This window comes from Syngnathus leptorhynchus, chromosome 9 (assembly GCF_054491065.1).
Source record: "Syngnathus leptorhynchus isolate UIUO chromosome 9, UIUO_Slep, whole genome shotgun sequence".
Classification (NCBI taxonomy): domain Eukaryota; kingdom Metazoa; phylum Chordata; class Actinopteri; order Syngnathiformes; family Syngnathidae; genus Syngnathus; species Syngnathus leptorhynchus.
In genome coordinates, this window is record NC_141203.1 from 8,645,871 (window position 1) to 8,665,541 (window position 19,671).

At 44.2% G+C, this 19,671-nt stretch overlaps 1 protein-coding gene across 3 annotated transcripts; it reads left to right on the forward strand.

Annotated features, from left to right (window-relative positions):
* Window positions 1-19,187, forward strand: LOC147051009 (hyccin 2). 3 transcript variants are annotated; one of them, XM_085921256.1, is made up of 13 exons: window positions 1-203; window positions 6,134-6,210; window positions 6,690-6,753; window positions 7,371-7,472; window positions 8,186-8,365; window positions 9,767-9,847; window positions 10,065-10,180; window positions 10,505-10,600; window positions 10,999-11,115; window positions 11,975-12,062; window positions 12,143-12,299; window positions 12,760-12,903; window positions 15,431-19,187. In XM_085921256.1, exons 3-13 carry the CDS (start codon window positions 6,703-6,705, stop codon window positions 16,054-16,056), a joined length of 1,758 nt encoding a protein of 585 aa, XP_085777382.1. In that variant the 5' UTR covers window positions 1-203; window positions 6,134-6,210; window positions 6,690-6,702; the 3' UTR covers window positions 16,057-19,187. The 3 variants fall into 3 exon arrangements, with proteins under 3 accessions (XP_085777382.1, XP_085777383.1, XP_085777384.1); XM_085921257.1 differs by lacking the exon at window positions 12,760-12,903 and having other exon boundaries at window positions 3-203; XM_085921258.1 differs by lacking the exon at window positions 12,760-12,903 and having other exon boundaries at window positions 3-203; window positions 15,434-19,187.
* Window positions 19,188-19,671: the final 484 nt, after the last annotated feature.

Sequence of the window (19,671 nt, forward strand, 5' to 3'; positions counted from 1 at the left end):
GTCGCGCGCTGTTTGAAGCATCGTCGCAGTGCACTCAAACACACACGCACGCCACTCACACACGGGACGGGAGGCGCTGATGTTGGTCGCAGCCTGGGATCAGCGCGAGTCGTGAAGCTCGACCCAGGTGACCGCCCTCGTCAAACACCACAACCGTTTTCCCTTTCCGGGAGGCGCAGCCACCGCAACGAACGTCACTACAGGTGGGTGTCCCATGACTCGCTGGATAGGAAGGTAAAATAAGATCTTCGGCGCTGACTTGAAGCATTACCATCATGGTTGTGTGCGTTTGAAGGGTACCTGAGGTGATTTTAGTCCGTGGCGTCTAAGTGTTAAAAGCCGGTTGATGCGTTGGGACAGAACTGACGATGTGTGGTAGTCGGTCTTCGGCCTGATCCTGACCGAGGACGGAGGACGTTCGTACGGGTGAAGCTAAATAGCCGAGCTAAGGTTTGCTAGCTGCGGCGGAGATCACGAGATTTTGTGGCGCTCAAATGACTTGAAAGTACGGATGGACACAAGAAGAAGAAAAAAGCACTTTAATGTAATATAACGACAGTAACTCTAGACGTTGTTGTTCCGCGTACGTAACGTAAACGTGCTTTTTTTTATTGTGCCACCGTGGCACTAGATAGGGGACACTAGATTAGGTACACCTGCTCGATGTCAAGCAGCCTTTATAAACGTAATAAACTCCCAAAGGTGATCTGGTAAAAAGGTTCTTAATCTGTGTTGTATGTTCTACTGTTAACACATATATTAAAACATGTTATGGTTGTGACTGCCATATTCGTAAATGCGAAGAGTAAAACTGTGTTGTAGTTCTGTGTTACAAAAGAGCCAGTGTTTTTAAAAGTAGGAATTTCAATAGAAACATTTTGGAAGGAAAAAAAAGTGTTGTGTTTTTCAAAGTAATAACTTCAAAAACATTGTGATTCAGCAAGGAAAATCTCAAATGAATTCATTATAATATGAGGAAAAAGTGTAATTTCACTCAAAAAACGGGATGATAGTCAAATGAGATGAAATGTGTGCTTGCATTAAATTGAAGACTGCTGTCTTGTTTTAATTCTTACAATACTTGATTTTTGGTTTTAATTTTCAATGTCCCAAATATTCCATGTCGACTTTTCATTTGCTTTAATCTTTACTCTTTATTTTTGTGTGATTGGGTTGTAAACCTTTTAAATGAGGCATTATGATGAGTTCCCTTGGAGAAATAATTGTCGGATTAATCTGTAGTGAAGCTGATCCAAAGCTACTGAATGGTCACTTGTTAAAGACGTTCTGGTTTGCATTCACCACATTTCACCTGTGTGGTTGTTTTAAAAACAGGATCATGAATGATTAGTATTTGACCGATTGCATAATAATGGATTTGAATAATTCCACTCATCTTTGCACAGGCGCGTTCCTCAAATCATGGCATCGCTGGCAAAAATGCAGAACTGATGCCATGCCATCTGCTGCTTATCCTCAATTATCATCATCATCCCTTCCTCCCTCACTCCTTCCTTTCTCTTGTCTCTGTGGCTGTGTGTTTTGGGACTATCACTAGGACAGCAGGCTATTTTCGAGCAGAAACTCCCAATTACCCGTTTAATCTCTCCCTGCATCCTTTCCCGTTCACTGTCAAATGGCACCTGTGCTTAGCGGGCCTTTTGAAAGGAATTGTGATGCAGTTTATGATGAGGTTTCAAAAGTAAATCTTCCCTTTGTTGATAGCGCGAGAGGTCCGACGAAAGCTCTTCCACATAAAACGTACACGCCGCATAAAACAAGATCAGTGCAATTTAGTGGTTCTTGTTGAGATTGCAGTAAAAAGTAAAAGCCTCTTTTACAAAAGACATCCTGCAAAATTGCTGCAGCCGAGTCTTCATTTATCCACCTTTTTACGGATGTTGCCCGCCATAGATGAAAATCCACTAAAAAGAGACGTCGATTTTGATACCTAGCAGAATAAAATTCCCATATTTTATTCATCGGCCAATGTATAAAACAAACATAAGGAATACAAGAAATGTGCAAATATAATAACAAAGAAACCTCAGAATGTCTTTTTTTATTTTACCCGAATTCAGCCGGCCTCGATCGATACACCTACACCGGAAGAAGATTTATTGACAATGAATGTCGGGATAGTACAACTGTGTGTCTGTCACACAGGTATGATTGAAGCCATTTAACAGAAACATTGTTCGTGCAGCTCCAGCGCGCGTCGGCGCCCTCCCTTTTAGGCGACGCGCTCACCCAAAGGATCAAAGCTGTAATTAGCCAGACATGGATTAGCTGCGGGAACTGTTTTCCACTGCGCTTGCTCGCCCCCATGGACTCAGAGGATCACACAGGCTTCAAGCCCACTGACGTTCCCCCCCCCGCTGGAGGAAAATCAAGTGGGATATATATATATATTTTTTTTTTGCGCTTCCTGAGAGCTTTCAGATAAGAGCCAAGACTTCATACCTGCAAAGTACATTTTCCTTTGGATGTGTCCCAATTTGCATAAGTCTCTTTTTCTTCCCTCTGCTTCTAAAATGTGGTCTTGGTGCCATAGTGGAATCATTTTAGGCGGCTTGCGTGCACAGGCTTGACATTGGGCTGGATGTGAGTCACTGCTTTGCCATGTATCCCTTGTCTATCTGTGTGCTGGCTGCCACTGCAATCTGCACAACAGCAAGCCGTTCTTTGATTATCTTTCTGTCGGGGAGGCCCCAGCACTGAACCATCAAATAGTCTAGCTTGAACAACAAAGTGCATAATTGATCGATATTTGGAAATACATCAACGGAAAACACATACCTGAGGCCAAGAGCAAAAAGTTCACGGATGGATAAACCCAGCTGGATTTTGATGCTTAAAAATCTATCTTGGGATTTCAAAACATTTCAGTTCTAGGCTTAGACCATCACCAGCACAAAAAACGTTAACATTTTTCAAAAGTAAATATGGTTAAGGGCTTATAAGATTTTTGTTTTTGTAGTTTTGCAAAATTAAAATAGAAAACAACACAAGCTTCTTAGAAAAGGCAGCATGTCAAATAATGAGACCGATGAGCCTATGCCTTCCCAGAAAAATAAAGATGTTTTTAAAAGACAAGATCAGCAGTCCCATTTAAAGTACGGCTTTATTGCCAGCTGGCTTTGCACCCACCCAACACGTTTTGCCTAATATGTTGTGACTCGCAAATGAATGAAGACATCAAAACCGCTTTGGTGCATGGGGAGATCGAGCATTAAAAGACAATGGTTGAGAAGTTTAAAACAAATAAATAACCCCAAGATGGGGAGCAGCTTGTTGAGGACAAACCGGCACTGGGCTCCCATTAGTTACAACAGCTATATTACATTTTATGGCATGTTGTGTATTTAATTTAGTTTGATTTCTTTTCATGCTGCTCCGTCAAAATACTTGAAACTGTTGTCAACCGCTGTTGTCGAAAATGTTTTATTCACCATTCTCACAATTTCGGTCTCTGATCAGTCTTTCTTTGCGAATAAGTGTCATCGTAAACCCAACGAAGACGCAAAAGGCACCCACAATTGGTCATTTGAGGCGCGGGTGGTCAGTGTTAGATAATCAGGCATCATCCTCTTCACTCCGCTCTCGGTCACGACTCCCTGTCGGTCCAAAGTTGAGCGCTGGCCAAAATCCCGGGTGATCCGTGGCGCCTTTGAATTAGCGCCAGCTATTTGATGTTGAGATGGGATTTGGAATACATGGAAGGAAAGCGTAGGCGTGTACTCTGGTGAGCACGCCGCCGGTTAACAAACGTGCTCCGGAAGGCGACACGGAGTATTAAAAGGATAATAACATCCAGAGTGGTCTCACTAACGCTTATTAGCTTGGCCATAGTTAGCCACTTTGGGCATTTTGTCATTGTTACGCTAGCTAGCCGCAGTGAACTTTATGCAGCCAAAATGTAAATCTCATCATCATCGTTTTAATGCCGAAGTCGTGATCTCGGAGTATTCATGGAAGCCTGCTTCTCCCTCTCTCTCAGCTCTTCCTACTGTGGTTTAAAGCATTTGGTCTGCCCTGTGGTCGGCATGCTCAAGGTCAACCTTTTGTTGAAACTCGCTTAGCAGACGCTGACCTCCTCTCACTCGGAGGTAATATATTCCAAGATGATTTTCCACCGTGCGTACGTACTTACGTACGTGTTTGCTTTCAAAGTCTGAGGACGAGGCCGTACGTTGCCGATGCTCATCTGCACTCTCTCCACATGTTGTGGCTCGTCCTGTCTAATTGATGCAACTGTCTGTTTGTGTGTGTGTGTGTGTGTGTGTGTGTGTGTAGCGTGTGTCGCTACATGGACCCATCCTAGCACGTCTGGCCCTGCAGCTGCAGTTGCTAATTTTAGCTCTGGATGTGCGTACGCCTCAGTTCCCCTCTGCCTGGCCCATGAGCGCCGAGAGAAGGATGATGCTGAGTGTAGACAATTCTTCCCTCCGTCTGTATTTAATGTCACCGTTTTTTTTTCTTCTTTTTTTTTTTTAAAAGCGCCATTCACTTGCTAAACAAGCTCAGAATGTATTTAGCCCGCCCGAGTATGTCCATTTTTGTGTCCCGGAGGAGAATCAGTCACATATTGACCTGTCTGACAATGACCTCTGTGACACAAAACCTCAATGGCACGTCGTTTTGTACCCGTCCGGTTTTTTTTGCAAGTGAATGGGTCACTTTCAAAATAATGATGAATCATTCCACACTGCTGAATTTGTTATTAATTAAGCTTTTTCTGTCCTTGAGGAGACAGCCCATTCCGCCGTCACAGCCGAGCGGCTAGTTCTCGTATTAATAGAGGGGCAGGGATTACACCCGTCAGTTTCTCCAGGGTCACGTATTACGAGTGAATCCTCTTACCTATGGAAAATGTTTGGATGAGCTGTTCGGGTGTAGGTGTTCCTCGAAGACCTCCTGAAAATAAACGTATGCCCAGAAAGGATGAGAGATTCCTTGGTTAGGGCTGAGTTGCAGGTTGTGATCAACTCATTTGGTTGGATATTGACTTGAAGGAAAGAAGTGGCACAGAACCTGCTCAATAATTCATGGCTGGTTGAGCTAAGACGACCTTGTCGGACTGTTGAAACTTGGCACCGCTCATTTGGGTTTGTAACATATTTCTGTGGAATTCAGTTTGACTTTTATTTCCCAGACACTTGATTAAGTGTCGTCGGCCAAATAGTTGCCATCAAGACCGTGCTGGAAATAGGTCACTTAAATTGTATGGATAAATCTTAATGGACTGAACTTAATTGGGCACTTAGACCTGCTCTGAAAGTTTTTCGTGAGGCATTTATTGTGTTTACAACGCTGAGATAAGACTGGCACTATTGTGGATTCCTAATTGCATAAATAGACAAGACATTTGTTGTTCTCGATGGAAAGCCTTGCCCTAGCCAGACTACAAATTCAATAATGGATGAATACGTTGTGTATTTGAAGTCCATTAGTTGGCTTTGTTCCAACAAAGGGAACTATTTCTATTGTAATATGGGTTTGCGGTGCTGTAAACAGGATGGGTCGCTGCTTTGCTAGTCCTTTGCAAACACAATGAGCTAATCTTGTAGATTGAAGGAATGGCACATGTAGGGAAGTTTGCTTCTTGTCGTTTGTGCGACCCAGTTATGTGTATAGAAATGTTTGACAGGTCATTGGCGAGTTAAATACTGTGTTGGGGAATATGGCTTCCCAGGGTGGGTGAAAAATGTTACGAGCGCAACAGAAAGCCAAATGTCCTCGGCGCAGTGAGAACTTTTTGAATAATTTATTCACGCAGATGATTTGGATATACTCGAGCCACTTTGTGTGGAACTAAAACAGTTCAATTGCACTCAAATGAACCCGTCCACGATTCGAGGCACCTCCCAAAATGTCTTATTTAGTGTTTCAAATCATGTCTGTCACAGTCCGTTTCCTCAGACCTTTGAATTAAAATGACAGCTCGTGCTTTTATTTTGTCAGACGCCGAGTAAGTGAACAACAACGGTCCTAAACAAAAACCTCAAATGTATTTAAAGTACTTTATTTTCATCGTCATTCGACAACTTTTCCTTCTGCTGTCGTTTCAATTTTCAAACACCGGTATACCACTATTTGTGTTAATTGTCGATTATGTCTGCTCTCGTCTCAGGTGACGCTCAAAGATGTGCGACTTAGTCGAAAACCATTCGACTCTCCCTGTGGAGATCTGAGTCGTCCCTCACCGAGGTAAGAAAACAAAGACAAAGTACGTAAGACTAGTATATAAATAACAAAATCGATGCAATAGACACTTGCATAAGCAAAACGAGAGTCCATCTGGTTTTATTTGATGCATCTTAATGATCCCAGTTCAAGTTGTGGGCGCATGTTTGATTTGCATATGTCACAAAAATTCAAGTTGCCAAGCCGAAAGCTGCCCACGTAAGTTTTATCATCCAGGATGGTGCAAATGGAGGGGTTGTTATTCGTTGATGCATGGTGACAGGTGAGGTCAGCATAGTAGCTAGCGCATTATGTAACCGTGTGGCCAGTGCCGTGCAGTGAGTCACTAGCTCCTCTCTTATTATCATTTTGTGGTGTCACAAAGAAGTTTAGTCATATGCCACGCTTGAATCGAATTGAATTTACATACAAATTTACTTGCGGCCAGGTGTGTCTTTAACCATTATAGTAGTGTCAACTGAGTGTTCCTTTCTTTTCACCAGGCAGCTGAGGAAGATGCTGGGTTCAGAGCGCGGAGTTGTGGAAGAATGGCTCTCAGAATTCAAGGTAATGCAGTGACCCCTATGAATGAAGTCTTTGGATTTTTTTTTACAAATGAATTAAACATCCACTGTATTTACATCCAGTTTAAAAGTTAAGTATGCGTAATAAAGGGTTAAGAAAGAAAGGCAGCCATTGTTTCTGGAAGAAAATGTGGAGAAATGCTCAATGGACGGCATTGTGCGAGCGCTGAAGAGCACAACGCTTGATAACCTAAAAAAAAGGAAGCACCCCGACGTTCAATCTGCTTCTTCTAATTTGATGTCAAGAAGTCCTTTTCTCCAGGAGATCCGTTTTCCTCACCTTGGGCAATTATGAGAACCTGTCAGATTTTTAAAAAAAATTTTTTTTTTATCTTTTCAGGTTTCTCTGACAGATTTTTCACATTGCTGTTAATGAGAGGCACTTTTTCACTGACGTTATTTGGCCCCGTCTCACAAGTTGTAAAGAATCTGAATTATTTAAGCAATTTAATTTCAGGGACCACTCCGGCTTTTACTTAATATTACTTCATATGCATGAAAATGATGAAATGCTGCTTTGTTTTGGTGCTTTTCACAAATTGCCAAAGTGTCGTCACTCTGTCGAACTAACCGTTTTTTTCTTCTTCTACTTTGACCCAGTCCTTACCAGAAACCCAGCTCTCAAGTTATGCCAGCAGCCTGCATTTGAAGAAAACCTTAGTACCAGCACTGTACAGGGTCATCCAAGATCCCGGAAATGAGGTGACATACAATATAAAACACAGCCACATTCAGGCTGAATCAGAGGGAGGGGAAAAAAAAAAGTTCCAAAGAGTCACCTTCTACATTTTCTTTTGTGACGTGAAGACAATCTTTGAGGCTAGCAACGCTCAGTGAGTGATATGGAACTCTAATTTTACACGAGTGATTCGGTGGGAGAATCTCATTATCTTGGCAGCCCTTTTCCTCGCTTCTCCTTCATGGTCAAATTAGATATCAAACAACCGCAGACTTAAATTAATTACCAATCTCCATTCTTTGTCTGTGCAATCCCATTTGTGATCCAATAGAGGAAGAAGGCGTGCATGAAAGAAATGGATCGGCGTCAATGACCTGTCGGGCCAAATTTCTGCGCGTGTACACAAGAGCGCTCTTTAGACTCTTGAGTTAATCAGCACTAAAAGGTCCAAACAGGGGGGCGCTGGCTGGCTTTTTTTTCAGACCATCCTGCCTGACCTTCACGATGTTGATTAACCGCCTTACTTCCCCGCGCCTCCCGTTATTGACTCGACTTTACCGCCAAGCCTCTTTCGGTTATGTGAAGAGGTTTGGCATTCATGTTAGAAAGCTACGATGTGCCGATAGGTGGGGTGGGGGGGGGGCGACTAGTGTGCGTTGAATCTCATCAGTTCAACACATTAGCAACAGGCACACGTTGGTATGTTCTTACGCATGTCCCCTTTTGATCCATCCAGTTATTGGAGCCCGTGTGCCACCAGCTGTTCGAGCTCTACCGCAGCTCTGAGAACCGCCTGCGGCGTTTCACCATGCAGTTTCTTCCCGAGCTGGTGTGGGTGTATCTTCGAGTCACGGCCAGCAGAGATCGGCAGAGCAATGGCTGCATCGAGGCCCTCCTCCTCGGCATCTACAACCTGGTGGGTGTCGTGTCGCTCGAGCAGTGGATTAGCAAGCCCGCTTTCCACAGGTGGCCATATATTGGAAGAACATTTTATTATTGTGCCTGTCACTATCATTCGAATCGCTGGCATGAACAAAGATATATTTGTACCCAATAGATTAAAAATGTAAATCGATAATAAGCCGCTTAAAGGCGTGCGAAGTAGCAACTGAAACATGCCGAAAGATTTCAATATTGTACCTTGTTCAAGTCTTTTTAAATATAGCAGGATATAGAATAACCAGGATACAGTAAAGCATCGAGCAATATTGCTTTTGCTAGAATATAAATGAACATTTTGCCGTACAAGCTCGCATTATCGATGAGGAATCCACACGTCGCGCTTTTAGGGCTGACGCTGAATGCGGTATATATCTCAAGTTTTTATTTTTTTTTATTCAAATGGATAGAAGGTGAATAGATAGTGATTTAATGTGGGGAATTCCAAGCGGCATGATAGCAGATTATGAAGTGCACCGTTTGCACGACCTGAAAGAAAAGCAACAGGAAAAAAAAAACAACATCTAATGGGACGTGGCTTTAAAAGCTCATCTTGAATATGTGCGAAGAGCGAGAGACATGTCAATAGATGGCAGTCCATTTCACCCCGACGCCGCTGAAAGTATATTCATGCATAATTTACTCTTCTCATTCTACACACGAGCAGCACACCTCGCGCGCTCTTCATTCTTGGGCTGTGATAAAGAGCTCGCCGCTAAGCAGTGCCACACACGAACGCATATCGGGGCGGCCGGACTAAGTGTGTCACGAGGAATGAATGATGCATTTGAACCTGTTTTGCCATCACAGTCCATTCAAATATAGATCATGAATCCCTCTGAGGAATCGGCGGTGGTTTTAATAAAACTACTGACATTTCTCAGCTCCTCATTAGGGAATTGATTTGAATGATTTTTTTTTTTTTCTGCTCGCTCCAGAATCTCATCCCCTGTTTTACTGTGAAAAGTAAGACGAATCTATTTTGCCTCGTCGCTTACCATTTGATTAGCTTAGCTAGCTTGTTGCATTCTCAAGAGAAGAGATTTCCCCTCTTCTGGTTTCCTCTTCACGCTTTGAAAAGCGCAGATTCGTCGACGCAATCGTAATGACGTTCTCATCGGTCTTCACACGCTGAGAGAGCAGAGAGACGGCGAGCCGCTTTGTTGATAACTCGTTTGAGAGGAAGCGCTCGTCTTCCTCTTTAGCTGGTTTACAAGTGAAGGACGAAGAGCAAGCATGTGCGAGCCAACCTTAATTATTGCGATTGACGTGTTTCGGGAAGTTCCAGCGTAAACGTCGCAGCTCATTCTCTGGGACCAGGAGAAATGCTCCATGGCTTTCATAACGTGGCTTCTCTATCGTCTTTTCTGCTCACCAGGAGATTGTGGACAAAGACGGCAACAGCAAGCTCCTTTCCTTCACCATCCCCTCGTTATCTAAACCATCGATTTATCATGAGGTGAGAATGACCGAGCGCGTATTTACATAAGCGGGTCGGCTTTGGCGAAGATTCCCCTCTTTCTTTACTTGTCCCCCGCTGGGCTGCGCTCACACTGTTCTCCAAACATTTGGGCTTCATTGCTTCTGTGTGCTTCCACTTCATTCATGATCAGAAGTAGCGATTGGAGTAATTGTTCAAATTCTTTCCATTCATCGTGTATTTGTGTTTTGTGTAGCCTTCAAGCTTGGGTTCCATGGCCTTGACGGAGGGGGCTCTGTGTCAACACGACCTGATCCGAGTGGTGTACAGCGGCCTCCACCCTCAGAGAGAGACCTTCACGGCTCAAAACAGGTACGATTGGAATCGGCAGACTTCATCCTTTGAGCACTCCTCCGTGTGTCCGACTGAAATATTGGTTATGACAAGAACCTGGCAAACCCCACAAGGGTTGACGCTTCGCTGCGATGATACACGGCCGCTCGTTTACCTCCACCGCACACGGTCGATTATGGCGCTTGCTTTGGAGGTCTTGAGGATCTCGATGCGGACGTGCAGGTGGAGAAATGCTGATTATTTTAGAGTGTAAAACGCTTCAGTAATGGTTAAGGTGGCAGAATCTAAAAACCTGCCTCAGTTGTGCTGGGATTATTATGTCTTTGTGACGCTCGTTTGCAGATTTGAGGTGCTGTGTTTCCTCATGCTGTGCTACAACTCGGCCGTGGTCTACATGCCCCTGTCCTCCTATCAGTCAGTCTGCAGAATGAGCTCCCGGTGAGGATCGCACACGCACCCACACAGCATACATATGCGACTTTGACCGCATGACTCTTCATTTCTTTGACATTTGGCGACCGCACCGATCGGAAGGCGTTTTCGACGCAATTACGCTTTTTCATTTTTTCCCCCGCCGTGTTTTGCAGTCGTAGAGAATCGATATGCGATTCACAAGATGAGCCTTTAGCACCGCGAGGATCTGGCCAGTAATGGCGCCACTGCACGAGTATTTCCGAATGACTAAAAGAGACGCTCGCGAGCAGGCAGGCAAACAACGCCTGGAGCGAGCGCACTTTAGACAGACGGCAAGGCTTGACTGTGGATTTTGCACGGCGCCGGAACAATGCTCAGCCCTCGAGTTAAGCCTCGCGTGTGTGTGTGTGTGTCATTCTCAGGTTGTGTGTGTGCGGTTTCCCGCGGCAACAGCAGAAACTCTGGAGGGAGCCTCCCAACCGCGTGCTCTTGGACCCGGAGTTCATGGTGCAAATGCTGACTGGTGTTTATCATGCCATGTAAGTGTCTCAGCAGTATGGCGTCGACGCCCGTCGGCCACTACATTAGGTACACTTGCGCAATCGATCCCAAGAACTCCAGCCACAATTCCCCCCCTTTGAGAATAATGGTCACTTTTTTATTGACGTACCCACAGAGGTGGATGATACTGGGAGGAGCTTTTTTTTTTTTTTTTTTTTTTTTTTTTTTAATTCTATATATAATCCATTTGTTGTTTTGTGATTGTACTTAACCAGTGTAGACAGACCGCATTCCAATGTTGCAAACTCTCACGGTGCCAAGGACAGACACTCCTCTCAGCGCAGGCTGATTACATCGGCAGCGCGCCAAGGGAGCAGGTGATTTCAAACCCTCATGAGAACGACCAACCGACCCACGCAAAGCTGATTACGGCCTCCCCAATGATATTTCGTCCTTAGCGACTAGGGCTCCCCCGATCTCGCAGCGACTCGAATCACCACCGCTTTGCGTGACGCGTTAAAGACGAGTGTGACCAATCGACTGTCGGCTTAATTTTCTTCTTGAAGAGGCACAGCAGTAATCAGGAGATTGGTCTTACACAGACGACATGAGCATTGAGAGAGATGAAATAAGTCCTCCTTTATTTTGTTATTTATTTTTTGGAGTAATCTTGGGCGCTTCATTTGCATGTTGTGCTTTCACAGGCATCCTTGGCTCAAAACGGCTGAAGACGTCACTCTGGGATTTAGGTTAATATGGCTCCCCAATCATTTTAGTGCCCACATACTGTCAAGAGAAGATGGTGGAGACTCTCATTCGCTCACGCTTCGAAAAACCAAGAAACTGGGTTCATGTTATCTTTGCTAATATCTGACGTTGGTATGTTTGCATTCGTAGATACAACGGAGAGTGGGAGATGGGCCGGGAAGCTTTGGAGGACATTTTGTACAGATCCCAGCTGGAGCTTTACTCCCAGCCTCTTCTGGTAAGTGATAGTTTTTAACAGTCTTGAGTCTTCTACATTTGGGAGCCACGTTGATGTCCCTCTGTGTCGTCAACCCCCAGCTGGGCAACGCCATGAAGAACTCACTGCCAGACAGCGCCCCAAACGAACCTCAGGGCCGCAAAGTTCTGCAGGTGGAAGTCACACCCACCGTAAGGCGCATCTCCATCTCGGCCATCACCACCGCCTCCATCCGACGCCACCGCTGGAAGAGAGAGGGTAAGGTTGCGGGAAGAGACAGCACGCAATCATTTATATCCCCCCCCCCCCCTCATCTTTGAAAGTCATGCAAATATTTACATGATGTTTCTCAATGTGTGAAAGGCCACAAGAAGCAGCTTTTAGGTGAGAAAATGATTGATTCATTTTTTTGTTTTGTTTTGGTCTTCTGAGCAGTGAGAAAAGAATCCTGTCACACCATTGGTGCAAAATGGTGTCTCCTGTCACTTTTGTGTAGTTGTCGTCATGTAGTTTGTCTCACTGCTTCTTCTGCGAGAAAGTCATGACAAAATGGTGCTTGGAAATTCCTCCGCCTTAATCTTCATAGAAGGCCAGTCGCTTTTAGGAATTGTAGTTTTTATTGTTGAAAATTCCAGGAAATTGATGAGACAAAAAGGTGGCCCAAGACGCGCTTCCATTAAAGAAGTACGTTTCCCCCGTCTGTGTTGTTGACTCCCAGATTGTTTTGACTTCTCGAGCGACGCAGAGCCTAGCGTCGCGCGACCTAATCCCGCCCGACACCCATCGGCCAATGAGCAGAGAGGAGGGGGCCCTCACAGCCACCATCACAGCAGCAGCGTCATTCCCCCCATCACTCTCGAGGGTAGGGCACAGGGGGGCGGACACCCTGGGCAGCAACCTCCCCCCCCTCTCTCTCTCCTCCCCTACAGCTTTGCGGGATTTCTATTTACTGCCTCTGCATTCCCCTCGAGTAACCTCCAGCCCCGTTTTCATCAAGCGAGTACATTTTGGTTAACTTCAATGCACGTTTAAAAAAAAAAAGTGCTTGAGCTGGAGTCTCTCCCACCCAACCATTCACTCGTAGTCAAATTTTGTATTTTTTTTTATTTGTTCTTGCGTTCTTGAGTAGTTTCTTCAGCTGGTTCTTCTTCGATATGGGCCTGACTGAAATTATTATTATCTTTTTTTTTTTTTAGCAATGCTGATTTGGTGAAATGGCAGAAAGAAATCCATTAATTGGCTGAATGTTTAAAAAAAAAAAAAAGTCAACACACCCAAAATATTAATTTGGCTTTTTCATTTTGAAATTTGTGGAGGGGTAACAGCTTAACTGAAGTGTAGCGCTTGGTGGAAACGTGGTTTTTAACTTGTCCACACACACACGCACCCTTAGCTAACATCCCGCTGCTCATTGCCCGACAAGTAGAAGAGTTGCCAATTGGCTTGGAAGGAAGTGGCCTTGTTGCATGGCCCTGTCGAAACCTCTCGCTCTCCCTCCCTCCCTTGCGTACATTCTTACTTTGCCCCTTGTCACTCACTGAGTCACGGAGACTTGTCTTTCTCATCCATATAAGTGGCTCTATTTTAAATGACCGGCAGAGCACCTGACGTCTCGTTTCCACGCTGCGGCTCAGTGCACCGCTTTTTCACTCGCTCTTGGCCCCACGCCGTTCTGTTTGGCCACGTCCCTCCCTCCCTCAGCTCAGTGAGTGGGAACGAGCCCTCTTGTCGTGCATGTCCATGCTTCAGCAAACCTTCCAGCCTTCCTAACGTCATATGTGACAAGGTCAAGTCAATGACTTTGTTGGTATTAACCAAAATGTCCAAGCGGTGCTTTACAGATGCGCTAATCGCTTGGGTCCAACATCTCGCCCATTTTGTCTTGTCTCTTCATTTCTCTCTGTGCTTTTTTGGGATGTTGAACCTATGACAGAAGGTACTGACTGCTCAGATGTCTTTGCATGAGCCTTTCCTTGAAAGTTCTTTCTGCAGCTCTTCCATTGGAGAGGACTGGGAAGAAGGATCTCGTTTGTGCTAACTCGATTGTCCTCGTGTTTGCTAGCAACTGTGCCGGAATCTATACGCTGGACCGAATGTGCCGAGGTTTGAGGCATTTAAGAGAGCAAATCAATTAAGGTGCTTTTGTGATCACAAACAATTCACTCGGTGCGACACAATTTGGCGCTGCGGAAGAAAAGAGTTTTTAATATCTTCATATTGCTTCACACACTCCTTTTAGGTGTCACTAATTTCTGACGGAATGAAGTGCCAGTTGCCCTCCAGCAACAACATTATGGCCACTGGCACAATCAAATGAGTACAAGCGGCGTATCAAATATTCTGCACACACACATGCAGACATAATGAATAATGATCAGCTTTGTTCGCTGAACAATCTTCCGTATCGAGATTGTAATACGTTGTGTGCTCTGAATATTTACGATTTATGTCACTAGTCTCACCTTGGGAGCTTCATCTTACAGACTTTCTCCACCGAACCCATCTACTCCTAATTTGATGGATCTTTTGATCCCTGAAATTAAATGTCTTTAAGAATCTATGCCGCTAATGTCGGATTGATTGATTTGATCAAGGCGTCCATCTTTCCTTTTGATCAATATTCATAGCCATCCTTGACATACTATTTCTAGCTTCCCCGTATACGTGTGAGCGTGCTAGCCTCGTGCACTCGCCCAGTTGCCTCGGCTACTTGTCAGCACAAAGCGCCGCGTCATCAATCTCGTTTGGAGTGGCTTCGGCACTCTCCGCAGATTAGCAGGCTGGATTCGGCCGGCCGGTCGTGTGACCAAGCGGTGCCGCAGGAGGAAGAAATGGAGAGCATGCGTCTTCCCCTGCCCTCATGTTCTTTGCATGTGAATACGGCCTCTTTTCTGCCCGGTCTGTTTAGCTTGCTTGTCCCAAGAGTGCATGATGGAGGTGCTTTTTTTTTTTTTTTAATCAACTATCTTCATCCCCTCTAACCAAAGAATGGGGATACTGAGTTGTTAACATGAATGCTGAGCCTGATACGAAATTACCATCAATGACCACACAATTGTTAATGTAATAATACAGTACTGTGCAAAAGTCTTGATCAAAAATTTATGTATTGCTCCTTTTCACAGCAGTTAAAAGTTGAAGACTCACTAATAGCCTTGTTATTCACCACAGAAAGAAAACATGTAAAGTGGATACATAATAATAAGAAGTGCACTTTAGCCGACATCATAGCTAAAAACAACAACTCTGATTGTGGCCTAAGACTTTACGTAACTTTTGGCTCAAGGTCAGTATGTTGTGTTTGTTGCAGTGCTAGTACAGCTCCTGTGAGGTTTTATTTTGTTCCGACGTTATTCAACACTTAAACAACTCAAATGTGATCAACCTAGAAGCAGACGGCATGAGCGGCGGCGAGGATTCCTTCAACGTAAACGACCCAGACGAGGGTTTCTCTTCCGGGGCATCCAACAGCAGCCAGCCCTGCGGCACCAGAGCGGGCGGTGGTCCGAGGCCCGGTAGCCAGAGTAGCGGCGGCAGCAGCATCAAGAAAGCCATCACGGCCCGACTGTCCCGGGACAAGGAGCGAGACAAGCCCGAGGCGGCGAAACATGCCGACGCGTCGGCGGAGGTCAAACGGCAGCACCAGAGGAAGCAGTCGCCCCCAGCCAGCATCCGACTAGACGCCATCCAGCTGAGTCCCATCAAGAAGCACCTGAGCTTCCCCTCCGGACCGCCTCTAGTACGGACTGGCAGCACCTCCTCCAGCAAGTCTTTTGACTGCATGGCCTTCAGCTTAAACGGCGGCAGACAGGAACAGGAGGGCGGCGGTGGCGGCGGCGGAGACTCGGCCGAGGACGGCGGGGGTCCCGCCGGCGGCGCCCACCGCCATTCCACCGTCAGCCTGCAGGAGGGTCAAACGATCAGGCCGAACGACCCTCTCGTCTCCCCTGGGACTCCCCTCACCAAGCAGTCCCGATCCCCCAGCTTCAACATGCAGATCATATCACAGGTTTGACATGTACAGTGGATCTACCAAATGTCTACACACCCCTGTTTAAATGCAAGATTATGTTGAAACCACGATAAATCATTTCGAGTGACCTCTCACTTTTACAACTCAATTGAAATGATTCATTCTGAGACAGGGGTAAAAAAATTGGTTTTATATTTTATTGAGTTGTATAAACCGCATAAATCACAGGTGTCAAACTCATAACCAGGGGGCCAGATACGGCCCGCCACGTCATTTTAGGTGGCCCGCGAAGACAAATTGTACATCATGTGTCAATACTCAAATTACAAATTGTCTTCACTTTTAAAAGAGATATTGCTCGCATTTTTTTATTCCCATTCATTTTTAAAAAAATATTTAAATGGTTTGATTTATCATTCATCAGTTTGTTGTGCAACCTATACTGTATAAAATATAAGGTGTTGACAGTTCTAATGGCCCTCAGAAGGAAACCATCAATGGTGTGAAATGTTCCAAAAATGATTTAGCTGGGTCTCATGATTTGAATCAGAAAAATCTAGGATTTGAACAGGGGTGTGTCGACTTTTTATATCCGCTGCATGTGGATGTATGTGTGTGTCTGTAAATCTTCAACTGTGGAAAAGAGGTAATTCCTCAGGCTCCTAAAAGGGAAACGGCAAGATTCTCGGCTTCATGCAGTGGTTCCTTGACATTTCATCTTTAGTTTGAGTCGACATTCACTCAGCAATACTCCCCCCGCGGAAAGGCGTCTTGGCTCTTTGTCCTCCTCATCCCTCCCGTCATTCCCGGGTACACGTGCAATCGCGCTCACTTGCTAAATCTTGCCCGATAATTGCTGGTTTTTTTTTTTGTAATCAGGAATATAGATGTGTAAATATATATATATATATGGTGGTTTGAGGAGATTTCAGTTATTTTTTTAAGTGGCAATCCAAAGAAAGAAGGTCGGATGTTCAAGTTAACAAATGTCGGTTATTTTTCATGTGAAATGGTATACAGAGTTCAATCTGTGTTGGTGTGCTGTCAAACCAAACTGGAACTAATTTAGGAGTCCCGACCTGGGACTTGAAGAAATCACTACTGCAGTCATTATTACCAAATGTAATAATATACAAATATATATATAGAGAGAGAGAAATATACATGTACTTTATGTGTAAAAGCATTATAGACAGGATAAACAAATGATTGGTTACCCCAAGCATTAGCTCGTCATGCTAGCCTTTGTCTGACCTCTAGTGGCGAGTGGCTGTCATAGCATTCTATTGAGTTAATGCAGTTGTCGTGGAACATGTTTTCTCTACCTCATCACGTGTTTTCACCAAGAGCCCATTAGCTTGGGACATTGGGCGCTTGAATTAGCCCATCCTATTTCTTCATATACAAAATGGCCATCATCCGTTCGGGGTCTTTTCAAACAATTGGATCCGTTCAACTGCTCTTTTAAGATGTCTTACTTTTTTTTTTTTAATACGTTTTCTTTTGTAAGTGCAATTGTTTGGACTCCTCACACTGTCCACTCGCCTTAAGTTACGTCAAATCCCCCCCTGAGCCGCATGCTCGTCGTACCCCACCATCCTTTTGTCTCCACACGTGCCAAACACGCGTCCTGTCCTTAAACAACTTATTTGCTTGCCTGTCTTAAGTCGAACACGGTTTTATTTGTTTTGTTGTAAGTTCATAGGTAATGTTAACTACTGTACATAACTGCACTTTTTTTCATCATGGGGTCTTTGAAGCGAGGTTACACGGTGATTGTACATACTCGTCGGCTGTATATGACCCGAGATGACATAGGGACCGGCTAGAGGGTCGCTGATTGTTTCTCTTTGTCCGCTGTTGTAAAATACGCACGTGGTATTGCAGGTAAAGTGGTCACCCGCCTTCACCTAACGTGCGTTTCACACTGACCACCCATACCCAAGTCATCAGTGGAACCTTGAAAATGTGGCTCCATATGTTCCAAGGCACTTTTTTTGATTTGTAACTTCTTGTTGTAAGTTGTGGCTTGTCATACAACCAAAAATGACAAGATAACTGCTGGGATAAGTTTTTGACCATGATGACGAGCATTTTTCTTCTTCAGACAACAAAACCCGGTGCAGCTCTGCTTACTTTTTGCCTTTTGTGTTTTGAACGGCATCATTATTGAAAGGCTCTGGATCTTAACCCAGCCTGTCAAGTTGAATTGTTTACTTGATGGGTCGGCAGGCATTACAGAGACAATTATTTGTTTACAAACGATTCCAAATTTTATTTTAGCTCCCCCCCCAACACACACATACAAACTGAACATCAGGTAGGGTTGTTTTGGGGTTGTACGTCTTTGAAGGGTCACAAATTTTCCCCTCGGGAAAACAATAAAAATGATTATTTATTTTTTTAAAGGGAAAATTGAAACGCCCTTTTATGCTGGTCCACGTTTATGACTTTGGAGGTTTCTCTTGTCTGGTCCAAATGATTTCAAAAGTTTATTTTCAGCTCTGCATGTCTGACAAACTTAAGTTTTCAATCATTGTGATGCACTTTAATCCATCCACCTTTACTGGAAAAATATAAAAGATGATTATATAGTATATGATATATGTATATGTCGATGTGTATACGCTCAGTGCAGGGTTTTTAAGTCTCCTCTAAAGATGTATTTTTCTGTAATGTCGCATCCGCCACACAGTGCTGTTTGTGTTCTCAACTGTTTCAAACTAATGGGTTGTTGTTTTTTTGTCTTTTTTTTTTTTGAAATGCCAAAAGGTTAAGTCCCAGAGGGTCTCAGGAGTTTATTTTAACAAAGACTCTATTGAACACTTGGCAGCACCAAATTTTCTGTTCTTGTCGTCTGAATAGAATTCTATGCAACATGTAATCCCCCCCCCTCTCATCTCCTCCTCATGCTCAATTTGGTGAATCCAAATGGCGGCAAACGCTCTCCTCCAAAGTGCTGTGCGACCATCTCCACATCCGTCACGTGAGGAGAGGAGAGAAGGCTCGGATGAAAAAGATGCAAGTGCGACAAACACTGTACTGTTGAGACAATATACGCTGGAGAGACTTATTTTCAATCGTGTAAATACAAAGTGTACAAAATGGAGAGTAAGTCTGAAATGTAGAGATACGGAGCTGTATATTGTTGAATAAATATTGTGATGTAAGAACGTTTCAAATGGTTCCATGTTTTGGTGCATTCAAATAAATGAGGATACTAATTTCATCAATTCAAAAAAAAGTAAATCTTGTGAAAATACACGATAAATAATGTCACTTTCATTCCTACTAACCAGTAGCGTAGATAGCACAATTGAATAGCACAAGCTAATTTCAACAGTTTCTTATCATTTATTTTGTTGCAAAGTATCAACTAAATCTCTGCTTGTATACTCAGCGGGCGTTGCTTGGCAACAGACGCTGAGATACCTGGAGATGAAAATGAAACATTGCTCCTGTATGCACAAACTGGGTGAGTGTTGTAGTTTTCCAAGCTGTGTAAGGTGACTTCATGTTGGCTACTGTGATTATTGGGAAGGGGGGGGAAAGGTAAGCATTAAAGGTAAGGGGAAAAAAAGTCACGAAAGTTGCAATACAGCTCTTGCATTGTGTGTCTTTTTTTATTGTTATTGTCCAGGTGTGCCTAATGAAGCG